The sequence below is a fragment of the Hemitrygon akajei genome, chromosome 2 (assembly GCF_048418815.1).
Source record: "Hemitrygon akajei chromosome 2, sHemAka1.3, whole genome shotgun sequence".
Taxonomy (NCBI): Eukaryota; Metazoa; Chordata; class Chondrichthyes; order Myliobatiformes; family Dasyatidae; genus Hemitrygon; species Hemitrygon akajei.
The window spans coordinates 54,542,100-54,565,618 of record NC_133125.1 but is presented as its reverse complement, the minus strand read 5'-3'; the positions used below and the strand labels follow the sequence as shown (position 1 = coordinate 54,565,618).

At 42.3% G+C, this 23,519-nt stretch overlaps 1 protein-coding gene across 3 annotated transcripts in view; it reads left to right on the top strand.

Annotated features, from left to right (window-relative positions):
* Positions 1 to 972: 972 nt before the first annotated feature.
* The window catches only part of carm1l (coactivator-associated arginine methyltransferase 1, like), a 69,983-nt gene continuing 47,436 nt past the window's right edge, over positions 973 to 23,519 (top strand). Inside the window, exon 1 of one of the 3 annotated variants that reach the window (XM_073072355.1) lies at positions 973 to 1,613. In XM_073072355.1, coding sequence (XP_072928456.1) covers positions 1,451 to 1,613 — 163 coding nt within the window. In that variant the 5' untranslated portion in view covers positions 973 to 1,450. The remainder of the gene's footprint in view (positions 1,614 to 23,519) is intronic. The other 2 variants (XM_073072371.1, XM_073072363.1) reach the window with 2 other exon arrangements.

The window sequence follows — 23,519 nt, the reverse complement described above, 5'->3', positions numbered from 1 at the left end:
ATAGGGGTAAAAAACAGAATGACCACGGGGATAAGATCTAGACGAGGTTCTGGGCTCAGTTAGAGACACCGTTTAAGTGATTTTCACATTAAGTTACTGTGGAGTTTTAGTTAACTAGACAAGTTTCTTTAAAAAAAACAATATTGCATTCTGTACATCTGCCATTGCTCTCTGCAATATCTTGATCTGCTAGCACATGTTGCTCTCTCATCCAAACTCAGTAGCAATAGACAATAGACAGTAGGTGCAGGAGTAGGCCATTTGGCTCTTCTAGCCAGCACCGCCATTCACTGTGATCATGGCTGATCATACACAATCAGTACCCCGTTCCTGCCCTCTCCCTATATCCCTTGACCCCGCTATCTATAAGAGCTCCATCTAACTCTCTCTTGAATGCATCCAGAGACTTGGCCTCCACTGCCTTCTGGGGCAGAGCATTCCACATATCCACCACTCTCTGGGTGAAAAATCATTTGGTCTCTGAACAGCAAGTTAACCATGTCAATTCCAATTGCATCCAATAATATTATTGAAGATAAGCATTCAATACCTTGAACAAGTTATCAGCCTAAAACCAAGCCTATGTAATTTTTCTCCAATGCATCCCAACCAAGGAACAAACAAATCTGCTGGAAGAACTCCACGGATCGAGCAGCAGCAATTGTTGGCTTTCGGTTAAAACCCTGCATTGGGACTGAGAGCGGAGAGGCGAGGCAAGATGGCCAGCGGACAGGAGGATGGGAGAGGTGAGAAAGGATTCTGAGGCAATTGGTGAACTGAGGGGCATGTAGTGCCAGATGGCAGAGGTGTGCTGCATTGGAGATGGAAATCTGTGGCAGGTGAATGATAGGCCTATACCGACAAAGGGAAAAAGGAAAAGTTTGTGTGTGTGTGTGTGTGTGTGTGTGTGTGTGTGGGTGTGTGTGGGTGGGGGCGGGGTCAGATGCAGCAAGGTGAAGGAAGGAGTGTGAAGATGGAGACAGCTGCACCTTGCTTCACTAGTTTTTTATTCTTCTCCTCCCACAGATCCTGCTGGAACTGCTGGGTTCTTCCAGCTGATTGTTTATTCCTCCGGGTTCCAGCATCTACAGTCTCTTTAACCTCCATCCTAACCAAGTGTTGCACAACTCCATTTCTAGGGTGGAAGAGGTTAAATCCACAATGATCTCCAGGCTCTTGCTCCAGTGCATTACTGGCTGGGATTTGAAACGATCAATTCCATTTATTATGACAAGGTTTGCTCGGTTTGCAGATCCGTAGCGTTGCATTCTCCGTGCCAGGGTGAGGTGGTGCAGCTCCCGGGACTGTGCGCCATCAGTGGGCCGATCTCACCAGCAGGGGACGGAAGGTGTCCAGCGGATCTCTCCGAGCAAGACTGGCGCTTCCGTCCTCCTCCAGTCGCTGGTTCCTCGGAGTCGCCTCAGTGCTGTCGTCTGTGTCTCGCCTGGTTATGGCCAGCTCGGCTCAGCAGCAGCAGCACAGTATCTCGCTGTTCTTTGTCCAGGAGGATCAGAAGGGGGGAGTTCATTTCTCCAACTCGCTGCGGGGTGAACAGCCGCTGAAACTGCTGGTGGAGACGGAGGAAGGGGGAGCGGAACTGCGCGTGATTGACGGTAAGTTTTGCCGCAGCTGGATCACAGGCTCCCGGCGGTTTACTTCCCTCTGCCTCGTACACTGCAGTTGCCAATGCGTGCTCCATACGCCGCAGGTAGACGTCGAGCCCCACTAACGTGCAGATCCTGTGCTGGCTCTATTGTGTGTATTTTAAATGGCAGGAGGGGAATGAGCGGGCGCAGCCCTGCTTTAATGATTGGGAAGGCTATTAAGCACCCATATTACTTAAAGTAGGTCTGAATATTTCACGCCGGATCAAAATTATCTTCCGGTTGTGGGGGTGAAGAAAGCGTCTTGCCGCATCCCTAACTTCAGAACATTTCAGACTCTCGTTCGGTAGCTGATAGTCGCCAATCTCTGCCTGGGCACTCATCTGAAGCTATTTAAAACCATTGTGTGAGCACATAATCACATAGTCTCATTTCAACCTGTTTAAAAAAAATACAGTCATTAGAGGTAATGTAACTGCGAATTTTGTGATTTAAAATTCACAAAATGACGTCAACAGGAGACAATTCGTCGTGTTTTGGCGAACATGCTACAAATCCCTGTCGGTGCAGATCCAGCCCACAATTTCTGATACAATAGCTGTTGCAGTTTACGTTTGTAATCACGAGGTGTACTCAGCGTGTGTTTGTCTTAGGCAGTGAAACTGAGAACTTCTGAATCTCTGTGTAGAGTGGAAACTTGCAGCTTCTGAAGTTCTTTCAAGCAGGTGAACCCTTGTGTGGGGTCAGGCCCTGATGGTGTATCTGGAAAGGCACTGAAAACCCGTGCCAGTGAACTGGTGGGAGCGTTCAAGGACAGCTGTAATCTCTCACTGCCACAGTTGGAGGTTCCCACCTGCTTCGAAAGGGCAACAATCACACCCATGCCCTAGAGGAGTACCATGAGTGGCCTCAACCACTGTCGTCCAGTGACACTCACTTACACTGTGATGAAGAGCTTTGAGAGGTCAGTCGTGGCCAGAATCAACTCCTGCCTAAGCAAGGACCTGGACACACTGCAGTTTGCCTATCAGCACAGTAAGTGTTCAGCGGATGCAATGTCACTGATTCTCCGCTCGGCCTTGGATCACTTGGATAGCAGCAATATCTATGTCAGGCTGCTGTTTACTGACTACAGCTCAGCATTCAACACCATCGTCCCCTCAGTATTAATCGACAAACTCCGGAAACCTGGGTCTCTATACCTTTCTCTGCAACTGGATTCTTCACTTCCTCAGCGAGTGAAGCGTGATCCTCGCTGACAATCAACACTGACGCACCTCAAGGATGTGTGCTTAGCCCACTGCTCTACTCTCTCTACCCTCATGACTGTGTGGCCTGGCACAACTCAAATGCCATCTATAAATTTGCCGATGACTCAACTGGTGATCAGCTGGTTCAGTGGTTGATTTCAACAACCTTGAACTCAATGCCAGCAAGACCAATGAATTGATTGTGGACTTCAGAAAGGGGAAGTTGAGGGAACACATCATCGAGGGAGCAGTTTCGATTTCCGGGGTGTCAACACTTCTGAGGATCTATCCTGGGCCCAACATATTGATACAATTACAGAGAAGGCATGGCAGTGGCTATATTTAATTAGGAATTTGAGGAGTCTTGGTATGTCACCAAAGATTCTCACATATTTCTGGAGATGTACTGTGGAGATCATTCTAAGTGGTTGCATCACCATCTGGTATGGAGAGGCCACTGCACAATGTTGCAGATTCAGCCAGCTCCATCATGAGCACTAGCCTCCCCAGCATCGAGGACACCATCGGAAGGCGATGCCTCAAAAAGGACGCATCCATTATTAAGAACTCCCGTTACCCAGGACTTGCACATGTCTCATTGATACATTGGAAGCGGAGGTACAGGAGCCTGAAGAGACACACTCAACATTTTAGGAATAGAGTCTTCCCCACCCCCATCAGACTTCCAAATGGACAATGAACCCATGTACACTACCTCACTTTTTTTTTCTTTTTATGCTCTCCTTTTGTGCTACTTATTTAATCAATATATGTTTCTTACTGTAATTTATAGTTTTTATTGTTATGCATTGCAGTGTATGGCTGCAATAAAACAACAAATCTGATAACGTATGCAAGTGATATGAAACCTGATTTCCGATATTCTGTCCCTCCAGGATTTGTTTTCTAAAATACAATCTTCAGAAATAATATTTTCACAAGAATTGTGCACTGATACTGTAAATGCTCAGCTTAAGCTTCCTGTAATGATTGCATTCTAAAGCATTGTTGCTTAATACCTCTTTTGAATTAAAAAAAAAAATAATTTTTGGAATTTGTATCATTCATTTCAAGTCAAGTGGAGTTTATTGTCATCTGCACACATATACTGATATACAGGTGCAAGGAGAAAACTTGAAGTAGCATCACAAACATGTAAATAGAGACAACATACAGAATATGAATTATGCAAGACAGTGAGAAGAGAAAAGGACTTCAAAAACAAACTTTAGTGCAAAATAACGCACAGAGACAAGTCCATGGTCAGGCAAGAAGTGGTCCACAGTTCTCCATTGCTGAAGTAGAATTAAGATGGTTCAAGAATCTGATAGTTCAAAAATGAATGATTTAAAAATTGAATGAATTGTAAATCTTTTAAAATGAATTAAATATAAGAATACATAATTATTTTTTGCCTTAACATAACATACAACATACAACCGTTCAGCTAGCATACTGAGAGGATTACATTGGAGATTGCAGGTGCCGGAATCTGGAGCAACAGATGATGTACCAGAGGAACTCAGCGGGTCAGGCAGCCTCCGTGGGAAGAAAGAAATTGTTATGTTTCAGATCAAAACCCTGCATCAGGACTACAGATGCTGCATGACCTACTGAGTTCTTCCAGTGCTTTGTAGAGAGGATGATGTGTTGGAGTCTGTAGTGAAGAAGTTATTTCCTGGTGATTATATTGGTCTTATCAACACAACCAGACTGATGGTGGAGAGTAGCTCTAGGGAGCCCATCTAAATTCCAGGATCTTGCTTTTATGCCTCTGGAATTGTAAATGCCCTTCATTTTTCAGCTTGATTACTGGAGTGCAGAACAGCAGTCTGCACTGGAGACATTTGTGTAATGTTGAAATACATGAGAGACGGAAGATGATAGCACAGGTAACCAGGGTACAGCTGAGAATGAGCTATGCCAAAGTTAACGTGAATCAGACCTTGTACTGTGACTATAATTAGGAAATTGAGGAGCTGGGGAGGACAGGGCAAGTAGTAGACATTTTGTTCAAAAAGCAGGGTAAAGTGAAAAGTAAAATCCTTGCTTGGTCCTGTAAACTACCTCCTATAATTTGACTCCACTGTGTTTTGCCTATGGCTCACTTTCTCAGACAGGATCTTTAATTTGTCTGGGTAGTGGACAAAATTTTGAGCTTTGGATTCACACAAGTTGTTCTGCTCGCTGGTAAATTATCAGCAGCTCTGCTTCTGCAAAATCCCTGAAGGCAACTGGCAGGAAAGACTGATCCACGTCAAGGTCCATGCCCAGTGCTGAGATTATGGTCATGTGGGTGACCACACCGGACTCTTAAGGTGCACTCTGCTCTGAGCTTCACCTTGCTGGGCTACTTACTGGATTACAGGAAAAAATGGATCCGAGTACATTGCCAAGGTAACTGCAATAGGTCTGTAGTGCAGCTCGTGGAGCTGCTGCCCTGTAGATCGAGTAACCCCAATTTAGCCCCGACTTCGGATGCTGCCTGTGCCGTGTTTACATGTTCTCATGTGTCAGCTTGGTTTTCTTCTTCCAGCTGCTCCTTTCATCCCAAAGATATGTGTAAGTCAGTTGACAGCTGTGAAATTCCCTTGGTGTGGTGTTAGTTAATGGGAATGTGGGTGATTTATGGTTGGTTGAGCTCAGTGGCTGAAAGGTGTTTTACAGTATGTCTTACTCAGCATGTTCCAATCTTTATATTCTATGTAGTAGAAAATGCTTAAAATATTGGCTAATAATTTAGAATCAAAGAACACTCCAGCACAGAAACAGGCACTTCAGCCCATCCAGTCTGTACCAGACAGTTAATCTGTCTAGTCCCTTCGACCTGCACCCAACCATAACTCTCCATCACATTCACATCCATGTACTTATCCAAGTTTCTCTTACATGTCGAAACTGAGCCCACATGCACCAGTTGTGCTGGCAGCTTGTACCATGTTCTCACCACCTTCTGAATGAGGATGTCCCCCTTAAACATTTCACCTTTCACCCTTAACCCATAACCTCTGGTTGTAGTCTCACCCAACCTCAGTGGAAAAAGCCCTGTCTATACCCTTCCTAATTTTGTATACTCTATCTATGTTCTACATTCTAGGGAATAAAGTCCTAACCTAGTCAATCTTTCCCTATAACTCAGGTCCTCAAGTCCTGGCAACATCCTTGTAAATTTTCTGTCTACTTTTTCAAACTTATTTACATCTTTCCTTTAGGTAGATGACTAAAACTGCACATAATGCTCCAAATTAGGCCTCACCAACATCTTACACAATTTCAACATAACATCCCAACTCCTGTACTCAATACATTGATTTATGGAGGCCAACATGCCAAAAGCTTTCTTTATGACACTATCTACCTGTGATGCCATTTTAAAGGAATTATGGATCTGTATTCCCAGATCCCTCTGTTCTACTGCGCTCCTCAGTGCCCTACTGCTCACAGTGAAAGACCAACCGTGGTTGGACCTCCCAAAGTACAACATCTCACACTTGTCTGCATTAAATTCCATGTCATTTTTCCAGCTGATCAAGATCTAACTGCAAGCTCGGATAGTCTTCCTCGCTACCCACTGCACCTCCAATCATCAAATTTGTCATCTGCAAATTTGCTAATCCAGTTTACCACATTATCATCATCCTCTAGATTGTTGATATAGATGACAAATAATAACGGTCCCAGTGCTGATTCCTGCAGCACACCACTATTCACAGGCCTCTATTCAGAGAGGCAACCATCTATACTACCAGTCCCTGCTCCTCCTGCGAATCCTACGTCTGATCCAGTTTACGACCTTGTCTTGAATGCCAAGCAGCTAAAACAACTTGACCAACCTCCCATGTGGGATCTCGTCAAAGGCCTTGCTAAAGACTATGTAGACAACATTCACTGCCTTGTCTTCATTAACCTTCCTGGTAACTTCCTCGAAAAACTCTATAAGACTGGGTAGACGTGACCTACCATGCTCAAACCCATGTTGACTCTCTCTAATCAGTCTGTGTCCATCCAGATACTTATATGTCCGGTCACTTAGAATCCATTACCTTCCAATCACTTTTCTACTACTGATGTCAGGTTAACCGGCTTATAATTTCCTGACTCACTCTTAGAGTCTTACTTAAATAACAGAACAACATTAACTATCCAGTCCTCCAGCATCTCACCCTTGGCTAAGGATGTCTTAAATATTTCTGCAAGAGCCCGTGGAATTTCTGCACTAGCTTTGCATAGGGTCCGAGGGAACACGTTGTCAGGCCCTGGGAATTTATGCACCCTAATTTGCCTCAAGATAGCAAACACTTTCTCTGTAATCTATATAGGGTCCATGACCTAGCTGCTGCTTTGCCTCACTTATATAGACTCTGTGTACATCTTATGAGTAAATACAGATGCAAAAAATACATTTAAGCCAAGGGTTCCCAACCTTTTTTAACGTCATGGAGCCCTACCATTAACCAAGGAGTCCGTGGATCCCAGCTTGGCAACCTCTGATTTAATATCTCTCCCATCTCTTCTTTCTCCGTGCGTAGATTACCACTCTGATCTTCCAGAGGACCAGTTTTGTCCCTTGCTCTCCTTTTGCTCTTAGTATACCTGTAGGGGACCTTAGGATTCTCCTTCACTTTGTCTGCTAGAGTAACCGCGTGCCTTTTAGCCCTCCTGATTTCCTTCTGAAGTATTCTGTTGCATTTCTTGTACTCCTCAAGTACCTGACTTGTTCCTACCAGCCTATACCTGCTATGCACCCCCTCCTTTTTCTTAACCAGGGCCTCAGTATCTCTCAAAACCAAGGTTCCATAAACCTGTCACCCTTGCCTTTTATTTTGACAGGAACATGCAAGCTCTCGACTCTCAAAATTTCACTTTTGAAGGCCTTCCACTTACCAAGTACAGCTTTACCAGAAAACTACCTGACTCAATACACACTGGCCAGATCCTTTCTAATACCATCAGAATTGGCCATCCTCCAGTTTAGAACCTCAACCAGAGGACCAGATCTGTCCTTTTCCATGATTACGTTGAAACTAATAGCATTATGATCACTAGATGCAAAGTGTTCCCCTACAACTTCCATCACCTGCCCTAATTGGAGATCTAGCATCACACTCTGTCTATTTGGGACTTCTGTATGCTGATTAAGGAGGCTTTCTCCTGAACATATTTGACAAACTCTTTCCCATCCAGCCCTTTTACATCAAGGGAGTCCCAGTCAATATGTGGAACGTTAAAATCACTTACTATCACAACCTTGTAACATTCTGCGATCGCTACAAATTTGTTCCTGTAGTTCCCACTGACTGTCCAGTGGCCTGTAACATGGTCTAGCCTTTCTTATTCCTCAGTTCTACCCATAAAGCCTCATTAGATAAGCTCTCCAGTCTGTTGAAAGAGCACTGTCAAGGCATTTTCCCTGACAGTAATGCCACTCATCCACCTTTAATCCCTCCTCTATCATGTGTAAAACAGTGGAACCCCAGAACATTGAGCTACCAGTCCTGCCCCTCCTGCAGCCAAGACACACTAATGGCTACAATGCTGTAATTCCTTGTGCTGATGATCCATGACCTAAGCTCATCCGCCTTTCCTACAGTACTCTTTGCATGGAAATATACGCAGCTCAGAACATTAGCCCCACCATGCTCAACATTTAGATTCCTAACTTTGATTGTAGGCTTAACAAAAACTTTCTCCACAACCACTCTACTATTTGTTCTGGTGCTCTGGTTCCCATCCCCCTGCAACTCTAGTTTAAATCCTCCCCCACTGGTGCAACATTAACAAATCTTCCCGTAAGAATATTAGTCCTCCTCCAGTTCAGGTGCAAACAATCCCTTCTGTACAGACCCCACTTTCCCTAGAAGAGAGCTCAGTAATCTAAAAATCTGAAGCCCTCCATCCTGCACCATCTCCTTAGCCATGTGTGAAACTGTATGACCATCCTATGCATGCCCTCACTAGCACATGGCACAGGTAGCAATCCTGTGATCACAACCTTGGGTGTCCTGCCCTTTAACTTAGCGCCTAACTCCCTGAACTCACTTTGCAGGACCTTGTCACCCCTCCTATCCATGTCATTTGTACTGATGTGGATAATGATTTCTGGCAGCTCACCCTTCCACTTAAGAATGCTCACCTCTTCTTCACCATTCCTCCCCCCACTTCCCTTCTGAGCTACAGACCCGAACTCAGTGCCAGAGATCTGACTGCTGTAGCTTTTCAGGTCATTCCCAACACCCCTGCCCCCAAAAGTATCCACAGCAGTATGGGGTGGGGGGTGATTGATAAGTTCATGGCCTAAGGTAGAAAGAGATGAGTTATACAGCTCTCATTACACGCACATGCAGGTCAACTCTTTGAGTGATTATACAGAAAGTTTGAAGTTAATTCAAACTTAGACCACTCCTTTTACCTTAGGCCACAAACTTATCAATCACCCGGATGAGGTATTAACTATAAACTTTCTGCATAATCACTCAAAGAGTTGAGCTGCATGTGCATGTAATGAGAGCTGTATAACTCATCTCCTTCTACCTTAGGCCACAAACTTATCAATCACCCCTCGTATATCTATTTTTGAGGGGAACAGTCTCAGAAGTATTCTGCACTGCCTATCCCTTTTCCCTCCTGACGGTCACCCAGTTACTTGGGTCCGACACTTTGGGTGTAGCTACCTCCATATATGTTCTGTCTATCAACCCCTCAGCTTCCTGAATGGTCCAGAGTTTATCGAGTTCCAGCTCTAACTCCTTAACACGGTCTGTTAGAAGCTGCAGCTGGATGCACTTCTTGCAAGTGTAGTCATCAGGGAGACTCGAGGTCTCCCTGCCTTCTAACATCCTGCAAGAGGAACATTCCAATATCCTGCCTGGCATCTCCACTGCTGTAAATGAGCAAAAAGAAAGAAATAAAGAGTAAGTAATGAAAAAAAATTACCTGCTGCTTGTGCCTCTCCTCGCTGAAACCTCGATGAGCCAAAGCCTCAGTTCCCCACTCTCATCCTGGCCCATTCGCACAATGGCCACTCTACTTATAGCTAACTTCCGTTTATTGGATTTTGCCAAGTGCCTAATTATGTCCAATACAATGTTTCCATGGGAACTGTGGCGTGCAAAACGCGCCAACTGCCCCTGCTTGCTTCTTTTAAACTCTCTCTTTCTACGCAATCCAATCCAATTGTGCCTTTTACTTTGTGGAGTGCTGTCTCAGAAAATTCTTCTAAGTTACCAATCGCTTGATAATGTCATCTCTGCTGGGTTATTATTGCACTGATTTATTGTATGAACAAATACACAATAGTTGGAATTTACTTTAATAGCTGCCAGTTAAATGTAAAGACATCCCAAATCTCAAGAGAAATGACTAATGTCAAGTTCTGTATAATTCACAAAAAGACTTTGAAATTGCAAATAAGATTCTGTAATCTGCAATCTAAATTACCTAAGTATATATTTGAAAAATCTTCTTGATATTATTAAAGCTATTTGAATCGCCACAGAATAAATTAAAAGCAGCCTACTTGATCCATCACAAGCTCCAATTTATTTTTGTTCGAATGTCTCTTGTAGATAACTGTTGCATTGGAAATCTGAATTATTTCAACAAAACTTGATTCAATTTCATCAAGTTTCTTACTGTGTAATTTCAAATTAAAGCTTTCACTTCCTCTGATGTTCTTCTGCATGTTTCAAATGCTCTGGTTTCCAGTAAATGTCACCTGTTCCTGTTATACCACCTTAGAGGTGTATTGATCTTTTTCTCTTGAACTTCTCCAGTGCACCATACAGAAATATTGCCACTGGTAAAGTCTTGTTTATAACACTAAATCTTACATTCGATATAACCACAAATACACTTCTTTGTCACTCATTCCTTAACCGGTTAGGATAAAATTAACTTTAGAAATGCACAGGAGTCCTGAATAGAAACAGAAATCTAAGGGCAATAGGGTTGTGCGATTATAGCTGTAGGAGGGGCAGATACGGTGGAAGGATTTAAAAACATGGGTAAAAATTGGAACCTTCTAAATCCAATACCATCATAATTCAGGAAGCAGACATTTGTTATGTGGATCTGGTGAGAATTAGGATATAAAACAGAACATTACAGCACAGTACAGGCCCTTCAGCCCATGACGTTATGCTGACCATTTAGAACAGAGCGGTACAGCACAGGAACAGGCCATTCAGCCCATACTGTTGTGCTGAACCAGCTAAAAAGCAAATGAAAAATGCCCAAAACACTAAAATCTTCCTACCTACACCATGTCTATATCCTTCCTCTTCCTTACATCCATGTGCCTATCCAAACATCTCTTGACTGGGCTTGTACACACTGGAATTAAGGAGATTGAGAGGGGATCTGATTGCAACATATAAGATTATTAAGGGATTGGACAAGTTAGAGGCAGAAAATATGTTCCAGATGCTGGGAGAGTCCAGTACCAGAGGACATGGTTTAAGAATAAGGGGTAGGTCATTTAGGACAGAGTTAAGGAAAAACTTCTTCTCCCAGAGAGTTGTGGGGGTGTGGAATACACTGCCTCGGAAGGTAGTGGAGGCCAATTCTCTGGATGCTTTCAAGAAGGAGCTAGATAGGTATCTTATGGATAGGGGAATCAAGGGATATGGGGACAAGGCAGGAACCGGGTATTGATAGTAGATGATCAGCCATGATCTCAGAATGGCGGTGCAGACTCGAAGGGCCGAATAGTCTACTTCTGCACCTATTGTCTATAAAAGCCTCTAATGTGTTTGCCTCTACCACCACACCAGACGGCACATTCCAGTTCTCCATGACTCTCTGCGTAAAAAAACTTAGCCCTCACATCCCTGTTGAACCTACCCCCCTCACCTTCAATGCATGACTTCGGATATGAGACATTTCTACCCTGGGAAACAGATACTCCCCCGTCTACTCTACCTATGCCTCTCATAATCTTATAAACCTCCATCAGATCTCCCCTCTGCCTCTATCACTCCAGAGAAAACAACCCAAGTTTATCCAGCCTCTCCTGACAGCACATGCCCTCTGAACCAGGCAGCATCCAGATGAACCTCTTCTGCTCCCTCTCCAAAGCTTCAACATCATTCCTATAGTGGGATGGCCAGAAATGTACACAATACTCCAGATGTGGCTGAACTATTTATAACGTTGCAACATAACCTCTTGACTTCTGAACTCAGTGCCTTGAATAATAAAAGCAAGCATTTGGTAAGCCTTCTTAACCACCTTATTTACCTGTTTAGCCACTTTCAGGGAGCTATGAGCTTGGATCCCAACATTTCTGTGCTCAGCAACACCTTAGCAGTGTACTATCTCATTGCATTTGCCCTACTAAGCTGTAACACCTCACATTTATTTTGAGTTAAACTCTATCTGCCATTTGTCTGCCCATATTTGCAACTGATCTATATTGCACTGTATTCTTTGCCAGTCTTCTGCACAACTCCACCAATCTTGGAATCATCCACAAACGTGCTAACACACCCATCTACATTTTCAACCAGGTTATTTATATACATCACAATCAGCAGAGGTTCCTGCTTTGATTCCTGTGGAACACCACTAATTACAGACCTCCAGCTGAAACAAGACCCTTCAACCACCACCCTCTGTCTTCTACGTGCAAGCCAGTTTTGAACCCAAACAGCCATTTTGCTACAGACCTCATGCCTCTTAATCTTCTGGATTAGCCTCCCATGAGGGACTCTGACAAACTCCTTACTAAAATCCATGTAGACAACATCCACTGCCCTGCCCTCATCAATCTCTCGTCTCCTTGTCAAAAAATTCAATCAAACTGGTAAGACATGACCTGACCCGCACAAAGCCATGCTGGCTCTCCCTAACTAGGCCATGGGTTTCCAAATGCTCATATATCCTATCCCTAAGACTTTCCCTACAACTGATGTGAGACTCATGGGTCTATAATTTCCAGGATTTTCCCTTCTCAACCTTAGGCACTCGCCAGTCCTCCAGGGCCTCTCCTGTGGCTAGAGAGGACAAGAAAATACTGGTCAGGCCCCCAGCAATCTCATCTCTTGCCTCCTTCAATAACCTGGGGTAAATCCCATCAGGCCCTGGGGACTTTTCCACCTTAATACTCATTAGGAGGCCTAACCCTTCCTCCTCCTTAACCCCTTAACACCCTGACCTATTTATCCTAGTTCTGCATATGTATTTCCTTGGTAAATACTGAAGCTAAGTACTCATTACGTACCTCACTTACATTCTCCGCATCCAAGGAAATATTCCCCCCCCCTCCCCCTCCCCCCATCTTTGACTTGTCCTTCCCTCTCCCGAGTTATCCTCTTACTCTTGATGTATGTATGTATGTATAGGATGTCTTGGGGATTCACCTTAATCCTACTTGCCATGGCCCCTTCCTAATTCCCTTCCTTAGTTCTTTTCTGTCTTTAAACTCCTCATGTGCTTTATTTGATCCGAACTTTAAAAGCTTTACATACTTTTCCTTTTTTCTTCTTGACTAAATTCATCACCTCTCTGGACATCCAAGATTCTCTTATCTTTCCATCCCTGTCCTTCCCTCTAACAGGAACATTACCTTTCATTGATCTTTAAACACCCTCCACACGTTTCATGTGGACTTGCCAGAAAAAAAAGGTGTTCCCGACCCTGAGATCAACCTAACCCTATGTAGCCCTCCATTTTTCTATCATTCATGTGCCTTTCTAAAAGGTTCTTAAATACCTCTAATGGATCTGCCTTTGGCAAGCCATTCCACACACCCACCACTGTCTGTGTACAGAACTCTGACATTCCTCTTATCACCTTAAAATTATGCCCGTTTTGTTGGGGAAGTTTTGGATGTGTTCACATTTATTAAGAGATGAATGAAGGAGGCAGGCCAGAAGATAATTGATATAGAGTTGTGTGATCCGGCTGGTGTGAATTAAGATTTCAACAGCAGATAAGATGAGGCAGGAGTTGAGGTATTACTGAACAGCTCTAGAGGCAGATACTGTCATGGAGCTCTAGCCCCCAAATTAATGTTGCCCCTAGAAGTACTGCAGCGGTGTGTCCTTTCTTTACTCCTTCTTGGCCTCAGATCTGACAGAATGGGAAGTATATTTGAGATTTCTCAGAATGTAACTTCTCAAAAAGAAAGTGTTTCCACAGACTTCTAGAATGTATTCAGTAATGTTCCATCTAAAATTAGAGGCAACATTTGACCAGATAAGTATTTGGTTAGGAGATAAGATACAACCGGGTGTATACCTGAATAAGTGGTGTTGTGTCTTCCTTGATGTGGTTTATCTCTAATTACCAGTTCTTAATAATTGTTCAGTTCACAGCTGCTGTTTGCTCGTTATCTCATTGTTAAGCAATTAGCTTCCATTATCAGGGTGGCCATTTCATATTGTTTGTACATTTCAGTCAGTTTGAAGCCATTGGAAGTTGTGATCAGTGTTTGAACTTGCCTTTTGTTCCAACACTGAGAAGTACTGTTTTGGGGAATAGTAAAATCGTCTTCAACTACAGCTGTGCTGGGACTGTAGTTGTCTATCTGTCCAGCTTAAGAAAGCAGGGAATACTCCTGAGTGAGGGCAGAATAAGTGGGAAGTAATTCCTAACAGATGAGAGAACTGAGAGCCACATAGTCAAGTTTGCTAATGACACCAAATTAAATGGCCAAATAAACTGAATAGAAAGGAACAGAACATTCCAGAAGATATTGAGAGGCTATGCGAGTAGATGAATGGTGATATTCAGTAGGGTACAGAAGGTGGAGAGCTAAGGGGGAAGGAAGTATGTAGTTACCAATTTAAGAACATAAGAAATGCAAATAGGAGGAGGCACTTAACCATTCACACCAGACGTCTTGCAGTAAAGGTCGGTGTATTACTTGCTTCCTGTACCTACATGTTCACTTCCAATAATTATTGTCCTTTGACACACTGAACAACACTTTTCACTCAACATTTTAAAAGTCACTTTTAAAAATTTTTTTCTCTACCAAGAGAATGATCTGACTTTTCTCTATGTTATATTCTATTTGCCATGTTTTCATCCTTTTGCATGTTCTGTCTATTACCCTTTGAAGCTGTTCTCCATCCTCCGTGCAACTCGCTACTACCCTGCTCTGTATCTTCTGAATGGACTGCAGCAAATTCCTTATTGACACATTGCAGTTGTTTCTGGACTACTGGTTTCAGGTTAACTGGTTTATATTGGCCTGCTTGCTTTTCCTTTCCCGGTTTAGAGTTTGGACATAAAGCATATCAGAGTATTTTGTAGTTAGTGAGAAGCCAAGGGCTTGTAATGAGCAGAAAATTATTAAAGCATTCATTATAAACTAATACAAATACGTATAAAATGCTAGTGGCCTTTCCGCATTTAAGGTAAGGGGACTAGAACACACAGAGAGGAACACACACACAAAATGATGGAGGAACTCAGTAGGCCAGGCAGCATCTATGGAAAAAAGTACAGTCGACGTTTCAGGCATAAACCCTTTGGCAGGATGGGAGGAGAGTGTGCAAAGCTGTATAAAGCTCCACGTGGGCCAGGACTGAGGATTACACCTCACAAGGGTGAAGTGTGTATAGGAGGGAACGAAATATAGAGTCACCAGAGTGTTACCTGGGCTAAACAAGTTAAATGTGTAGAAATAGTTTACACAGACTATCCTCCATGCAGATGATTAAAGGATGATCTAGTTGAGATAGTTAATGAAGTGTAAGCAGTTGACAGAGAAACCAATTCCTTTGGTGTACAGACCAGAGGCCATAAATCTAAATTTAAAGACAACCTCTTCATGTATGGTGCCTGGGAGAAGGAGAAAAGTCATCCTCGCCTGCAGTAATCTGTTAAGGCCTCAGACCAATTGAAAGCTGCAGTCTCGAGATTGATGGTAGTTTTGTTATGGAAGGGTGTTACAATCCACTAAAACAAGACCAGCAGCTGGAACTAAGTTGCAGATGAGCCAAATCTAATTGAATATTGGACAGACTTATAGAGCTGAATGGCCCACTCCCATATTATTCAGATTCTTCACCTTTATGTCAGCCAGCATGTACAATAAATTATTTTGCACAATGGTTAGTTTTCGTTCATCAATCAAAATCCCAAGGTGTGTGCTTAAAAAATGACGCTGTTTGCATAAAGCTGAAAACATCAGGTTCCTGGCCACATCTGTGTTTGCTGATAACTGGAGATCACTTAACTTGTAATAGAATCAATATTATTGGAACCTACCAACCCAGAAAGTGATTTTGCTGCTCAGGCCTCCTCCCTTCATGTCACTCAATTAAAATATCGTATTCCTTTCTCTGTCATCAATTCATTTGGTTTAACTTTCTGCTATTCTTTCTGGTTACTCCCTGTGGTGGTGAGTGAGATGGTGGAATTGAGTAAAAGCTTTCTTCTGAATACTGTTAGCACCAATAAACTATATAGTTATGGCATCTTGCTTTAGAACCCCTTTATTACCAGCTCCACACCTTCCCCGCACCCTCCCCACACACAGGACAGATGGGTATCCGCTGATTAAAGATTACTGCTGTGGGTATATTAATATAGGTCATGCCCGATTAACACAGTTATTTTAGAGGCTGATAGTATGATGAAAAGGGCTCTGTGGAATTTCAGGATGCATTTCTGCTGGTGTCAGACAATAAATTAATTACAAGCAATGAAAGTTTAGCTACTGCTAGTAATGATTTTAAATGAGTTTGGAAGGTAGGAGGGCACAAACAGAGGATGTGAAATGTGGTCCATGTAGGCCTCGGCTTTTCATCATTATACATTTATGACTAAGGATTTATATATGCATGATTGAACAGTAAGTTGCAGGAAAGCGAGAAGGAAGTTGCAGGGGAACTATGTGAGCGGGGAAAGTTCTGGAGTTGTGATAAAGAATCTAGATTGTTTATTGTCATTCATCAGTGCACACGTGTTACGGAGAATGGAATGGTTGTTACTCCAGGTCTGATAAAGCATAGAAAACACAATAAGCATAAAGAACATAATAAATATAATACATAAGACTAAGTTCTATACATAGACTGATTGTATGTACATAAAAGATGCTTTCCAATAGGTTAACCCATGGCCTCCTCTATTGTCATGATGAGGCCACACTCAGGGTGGAGGAACAACACCATATATTGTGTCTGGGTAGCTTTCAACTTGATGGCATGAACATCGATTTCTCGAACTTCCAGTGATGCCACCCCTCCCCCTTTCACCATTCCCCATCCCCTTTTCCCACTCTCACCTTATCTCTCTGCCTGCCCAATGCCTCCCTCTGGTGCTCCTACCCCCCTCTTCTTTCTTCCATGAACTTCTGTTCCCTTCTATCAGACTCCCCCTTCTCCAACCCTGTATCTCTTTCACCAATCAACCTCCCAGCACTTTACTTCATCCATCCCTCTCCTGCTTTCGCTCCCCTCCCCTGTCTTTTAAATCTATTCATCTTGCTTTCTCCAGTCCTGCCGAAATGTCTCGGTCCGAAACGGCGACTGTACTTTTTTTCCCCATAGATGCTGCCTGGCCTGCTGGGTTCCTCCAGCACTTTGTGTGTGTTGCTAGGTACAGGAGTATCTCTACATAAGGTAACTTTGACAGGAAGTGATAAAGTAGTGGTGGAGAGGTGGGTTAATGGATGGAGGTGCTGATCGACCTGATGGTTGGGGGAAATAACTGTTTTTGATGCTGGTGGGCCTGGCATGGATGCTGTGAGCCCTTTCCATGATGGGAGTGGGACAAACAGTCCATGAGCAGGCTGGGTGCTCATAATGTGGGATGTCAAGACCACTCAGTTGGTCTGAGAGTAATAAATAAGATTTTTTTGAAAAATACGAGTCTAAGGAAGTTGAAAGAATATGAACGTTCACATAACTGATACAAAGAAAGAACATGGCTACCAAGTGTTGTAAAGAACCATGGTCAGACTCTCTTTGGAGTTCAGAATTGGGTATCAAGCCAAAGTGAAAATATAAAGACTGTTCTGATGAATGGTTTCCATGTTGAAGCATTGATTCCATTTCTCCTTCCACAGTATGGCCTGCCCTGCTGACTATTTCTAGCATTTTCTGTTTTTGCTTGGATATCTAACATCTGCTGCTTTTTTTTTAAAAAAAAAGGAATTTTCACCTAAAATATTATACCTTAAATATCAAGGTATGGAGGTTCAAAGTTTAAAGACAGACAGAATAAATTTGTGATGTATTAAGAGATTGAAAACTGAATCAGTAATGATCGCTGAGAGTTATGGAGTCAGACAACAAGAAATGGCTCTATTGTTCTACCGACTTCACACCTTCACTCTAATTGCATTTAAGGTGGTATAAGGATTTGACAGACCGAGATGTGGTTAAACAGGAGGGCATAATAATAATAATAATAATGGAGCTTGTCCATCTGTAAATGAAATCAGTAAATATTTTGATTTAGTACCACTGCAATGGCTATCCGAAATATGCCGTGTGCTCTGAATTCTCCAGAGTATTGTAGTTGGAATTGTTTGTTAGATAAATGTTTTCAAGATAAAGGGAGGATAATAAGAGGGTAAATAGTGTTAAGCTATATTTCAGCCATTTGATAAAGAAAAGTAGAAGAGAGATGATTGCTTCTGTGCACTTTTGTTCGAGTGAATTCAAATGATTTTGCTCTAAATGTGTTATATTACTCTTGTTGAGGATTATGAAAAACAGGAAAAATTGAGAATTCAGGAATGATGGTCAGAAATCTCACCCATCTTTTGGCTTTGGGTCAACTCATTTGTTTTTTGTTCCCATTGCAAAAATATCCTTGCCTTCTATTAGAATAAAAGGACTGTTTTGACATTTGCCTGGATTTTTAAAATTCTCGTCAAGCTCATCAAAATACTTATTTGTGGGTTATTTTTGGGCCTTTAAACACAAGCCCAGCAATTTAAATTTGGTGTAAGCGAAACTGAAGAGCTGATTACAGGAAGTGGAAACCAGAGGTCCATGAGCCAGTCCTCACCAGAGGATTGACGGTAGAGAGAGTCAGTAACTTTAAACTCTTTGGCGTTATAATTTCAGAGACTGTCCTGAGACCAGCTTGTAAATACCATTACAAAGAAGGCACAGCAGTGCCTCTACTTCCTTAGAAACTTGTGCAAATTTGTCATATTATATAAAACGTTGATCAACTTCTATAGATGCACAGTGGAGAGTATTGTGACTAGTTGCATCATAGCCTTGTATGGAGACCCACCAATGTCCATAAAAAGCCTACAAGAGTAGTGAATACAGCCCAGTCCATCACAGGAAAAGCCCTTCCCACCACTGAGCACATCCACAGGAGTGTTGTCATCAAGAAAGCAGCATCTATCATCAAGGACCATCCGGGCCATGCTCTCTTCTCACAGCTGCCATTCGGAAGGAGGTACAGAAACCTTAGGTCCAACACCACCAGGTTCAGGAACGTTTATTACCCTTCAACCGTCAGACTCCTGAACCAGCATGAATAACTTCACTCACTTCAACACTGAATTATTCCACAACCTATGGACTGACTTTCAAGGACTCTACAACTCATGTTCTTGATATTAGTTATTTATTGACATTGCACAGTTTGTCTTTTGCACAATGTTTGTTCCTCCAACTTTGTATGTAGTTTTTCATAATTTTATTGTCTTTCTTTGTATCTTGTGTGAATGCCCACAAGGAAATGAGTCTCAGGGGGAGTATACAGTGAATTATGTACTTTGATAATAAATTTACTTTGAACATTTTCAAAACACCAGGGTTAAAAAAAATCACGCTGCCTTTCTCTCAACTCTGTTTGTTCATTGTTCATTCAACTGTAACGTGGTTTTGTGGACAAGAATGTCAAGAAGCAGCTGTGTATAAAGGCCATTCCATGTTCACAGACTTATTGACAGCCTTGCATATGAACAAGTTTCATAATATAAAATTCAAAAGTCCTCTGTATGTACATAAGTTCATTCTTACCAACAACGGAACTTGTTTCCTATCTCTGCTTTTAGTATTTGGTTTCTTCTTGTCATTCTTATGTGCTTCAAATTACATTCAATACAGTACTGCTGAAGTATGACTCTCCTATTGAGTGACTTCTGTGTATTTTCTGCCCTGTGGATAGAAATTATTTGTGGATGTCTGTAAAAATGAACTCATACCCAGAGGCAGTCTGTATATGTAAATCCTGAGTATATGTAACTTGGCTATAATTAGCAGTGACTTCCCCAGTTCCCAGTAATTTTCTGTGCTAAATGACAATGTGCAATTGAACCTTAAGTTTAACCACATTAAGGTAAATCTCACAATAGAATGATCAACAACTTCAGAGGAAGGATAGGAACATAATTAAATTGTTAAAGTTTGAAAAGGAAATTAATTTTAAAATGTATAAACTTATCTGATACATTATTTCTTATTCGTGTGGTTTCTTCAGTAAAGTATGCTTAAAAGAACACTTTAAAAATGTCAGCAAAATTTTTGATGAAAATATTCAGTCCCTGAATGTACTTGTGGTTTAATAAGTGATGATGCAATATGTTGTAAGACCCACAGATAGTTATTAACAATTTAAAGATAATGTTATTTTCTGTAGAACAAAATTCACCATATTAATTTCATTAGAATTAAACTGAGGTAGTTTCTAACTCCGTTTGGAATGGATGATATATTTTGCAAACTCATTCAAGGATATTGGATTTGCTTCATTCGGTCACAACACTACATCCAAGGGTAACTGTGGAGTCTGAGTGCAATCAAAACGATGTATCATTGAAACTAGGGGATAGTCTCCCTAGTTTATCATTATTTTCCACAGTAGGAGAAGATTTGTGGCAGGAATTCTGAATTTATCCATCATGGTAGGAAAGGGTAACATTTATCCTGCAAGCTTGGCCTTTCAAGTGGTCCACAATTTTTACTCCCTTTCATTTGGACAGAAACCAAAGAGAGATGAAACTCCATAAAAGAGAGGCTGAACTCAGAAGGGAAATATGCCTGTCACAAATGCCTGCTTAGTTTGAATACAAGCTTTGATCAATTATTTTGGAATACATTTGGAAGTTATTGGAGGGCTCTTGAAGTGGAATTCTGAAATACGGGATTGTCTAAAGCAGGATTGACTACCTTACTGTAATGGTAACAGCTATTACTGTGAAGTAGCATCCATTTCATCGGACAGTACAATGATTTGTGTGGTGAGTCAATTGGCAATAATGAGCTGGAATTTGTATAGTTTGGTTTGTGTCACAACCCTCATCGAACTATGTCAGTCATATTGCTGCTGACCACCAACTATCCACGAATACCAATCCCATTTTCCAGTTGTTGGCCTGTGATTCAGGTGCTTGACTTGATACTTAAATATCATCAGAGCAGCTGTCCCAATCACCCCTAAAACAATGAATTCCAGAGAACTGCCATTTTCTGAGTGAAAAATTTCTTCCTCAGAATCCTGTAAGCCTCCCACCCTCATCTTAAACCTATGCCCTATGATTGTATACACCTCTGTTCTTAGGGGAAATGTTTCTCCAAATCTGCACCGCCTCCTAATTTTGTAACCTTGGGCAGATCCCTCAGCCTCCTCTGCTGCATGGAAAAGAAATCCAGTCACACCTCATAACTGAAATTTCTATCCCAGGTAAATCTCCTCTGCAACCTCTCCAGCACAATCACATCCTTCAGACAGGGTTGCGACCAGATCTGCACGCAGTACCCAAGCTGCGTCTTAATCATTGTCTTCTGTGGTTGTATCATAACTTCCCTGCTCTTGTATTCTCTGAAGACAGTTATTCCATATACCTTCTTAACCATTTATCTTCCTGTGCTGTCACCTTCTGGGATCCTTGGAAATACATACCAATAGTCACTTTGTCCCTCAGTATGCCCTAGGACCCTCCCATTGATTGTGCATCTCCCAGCTTTATTAGTCCTCCTGAAATGCATTACCTCATACTTATGGGGATTAAGTTCCATCAACCAGCACTCTGCCCAAATGATCAATTCTTCAGTATTGTCCTGTAGCTAAATCCAGACTCCCCATGGCATCATCAATTTTTGTGTCATCTGCAAAGTACTAATCATACCGGCTACATTCACATCCATATTGTTAATTTATAAGTTTGCAATTCCTGTGGTACACTGTAATTTCCAATCTTACATCATCCTCTGCCTCAGATTACCAGACCAATTTTGGAAACATTTTAATAACTTGCCATTTATTCCATGAGCTTTAACCTTTTGGACCAATGTGCCATGTAAGATCTTGCCAAAGGCTTTGCTGGAGTGCAAATAGACTGCATTGCTTTCATCAATACACTATATTATCTATTTGAAGAATTTCATCTTCACAAAGCTGGGCTAACCAGCTTTAATTACCGCTTGATTGAGATGTCTTAAATGGCAACCCCTCGTTTTGAACCATGCCTCCAATTACAGACTCCATCACAAGAGAAATGAAGTGCCACTCAAGAACTTTGATAGCCATGGGTGAGATGCCAGAACACTGGAGAGTGGCCAGTGTTGTATTTATAAGAAAACTACAGGCAAAATAGATTAATATTTTGCAATATATTAATATTAAAGCGAGTGAAAAAAGATTTAGCAAGGACCTGAGGGGCAATTTTTCAAGCTAAGTGTGGTGGGTAGATGGAAGCAGCTGCCAGAGGAAGTGGTACAGGTGGGTATGTTGTGACACTTAAAATGTATTTGGACTGTTACGTGGAGAGGAAAGGTTTGGATTGACAGGGGCCAAATAGGGCTAGTACAGTTCGGCAGTCTTGCATTGATGAGTTGGGACGAAGAGCCTATTTCCATGCCATACAGGTCTATGACTCTAACCTTCAGCATCTTGCATGTGTCAGTCAAGTTCCTCCCTCTTCTAAACTTCATTTGCAATATAAGCTTAGCCTGTGGAAGCTATTCTCGTTAAAAAAACACACCTACTTTGAAGTATTATTCTAGTACACTTTCTCTTGACTATCGCCAAAAAATTAGCATTAAGGAAAATAAGGATTGTTATGATCCCAGCCCCCTCCTTCTTGAGAATCGCAAGATCGCTATTAATTCGGGTCTTGGACCCAGGAAATGAGAGAGAATCCTCAGCAAGACAAAGCAACGGATTTGGCCATTGTTTCTTGGAGACACCTTTGTGGATTGCGATCCTATACTACGTGCCAGCTCTCAGGGCAACATGGGCTGGGCTATGTGCACACCCTCGGGCAATGTGGGCTGGGGATTGCATCACCCCACCCTGATTGACATCTACAACCCTGCAAGTCAAGATAAAAGAGGGGCTGCAGGGGTCAGTCCCCTAGCAACGCACCAGAAGGAGACACCATCGCTCATGGCTCCCGTGATAACGGGAAGTTATTCGGAAGCCACATGTGTTCCGTTTCCCCTGGCCTGGGGAGCGGGTGGCTGATAACACCAAAAAGGACTTCGAACTAACAACGGGGAACCAACGTTCCCGATTCAACGGTTTTGCGTCCTAAAAGACTGGGCAAGTTTCTCTTATCACAAATCTCTCTCTCTCTCCAACCAGTGAAAACCCAGCGGTCCCCAAAGGCTAAAGCCTGCATGAACTTGAGAGATTTTTATATTTCCATCGGACAATATTTTTACCCCTAGACAAAACGATAGAGCTACTTCTTATTGATGATTATTACTATACCCGCGCTTTAGATTGAGTATTGACG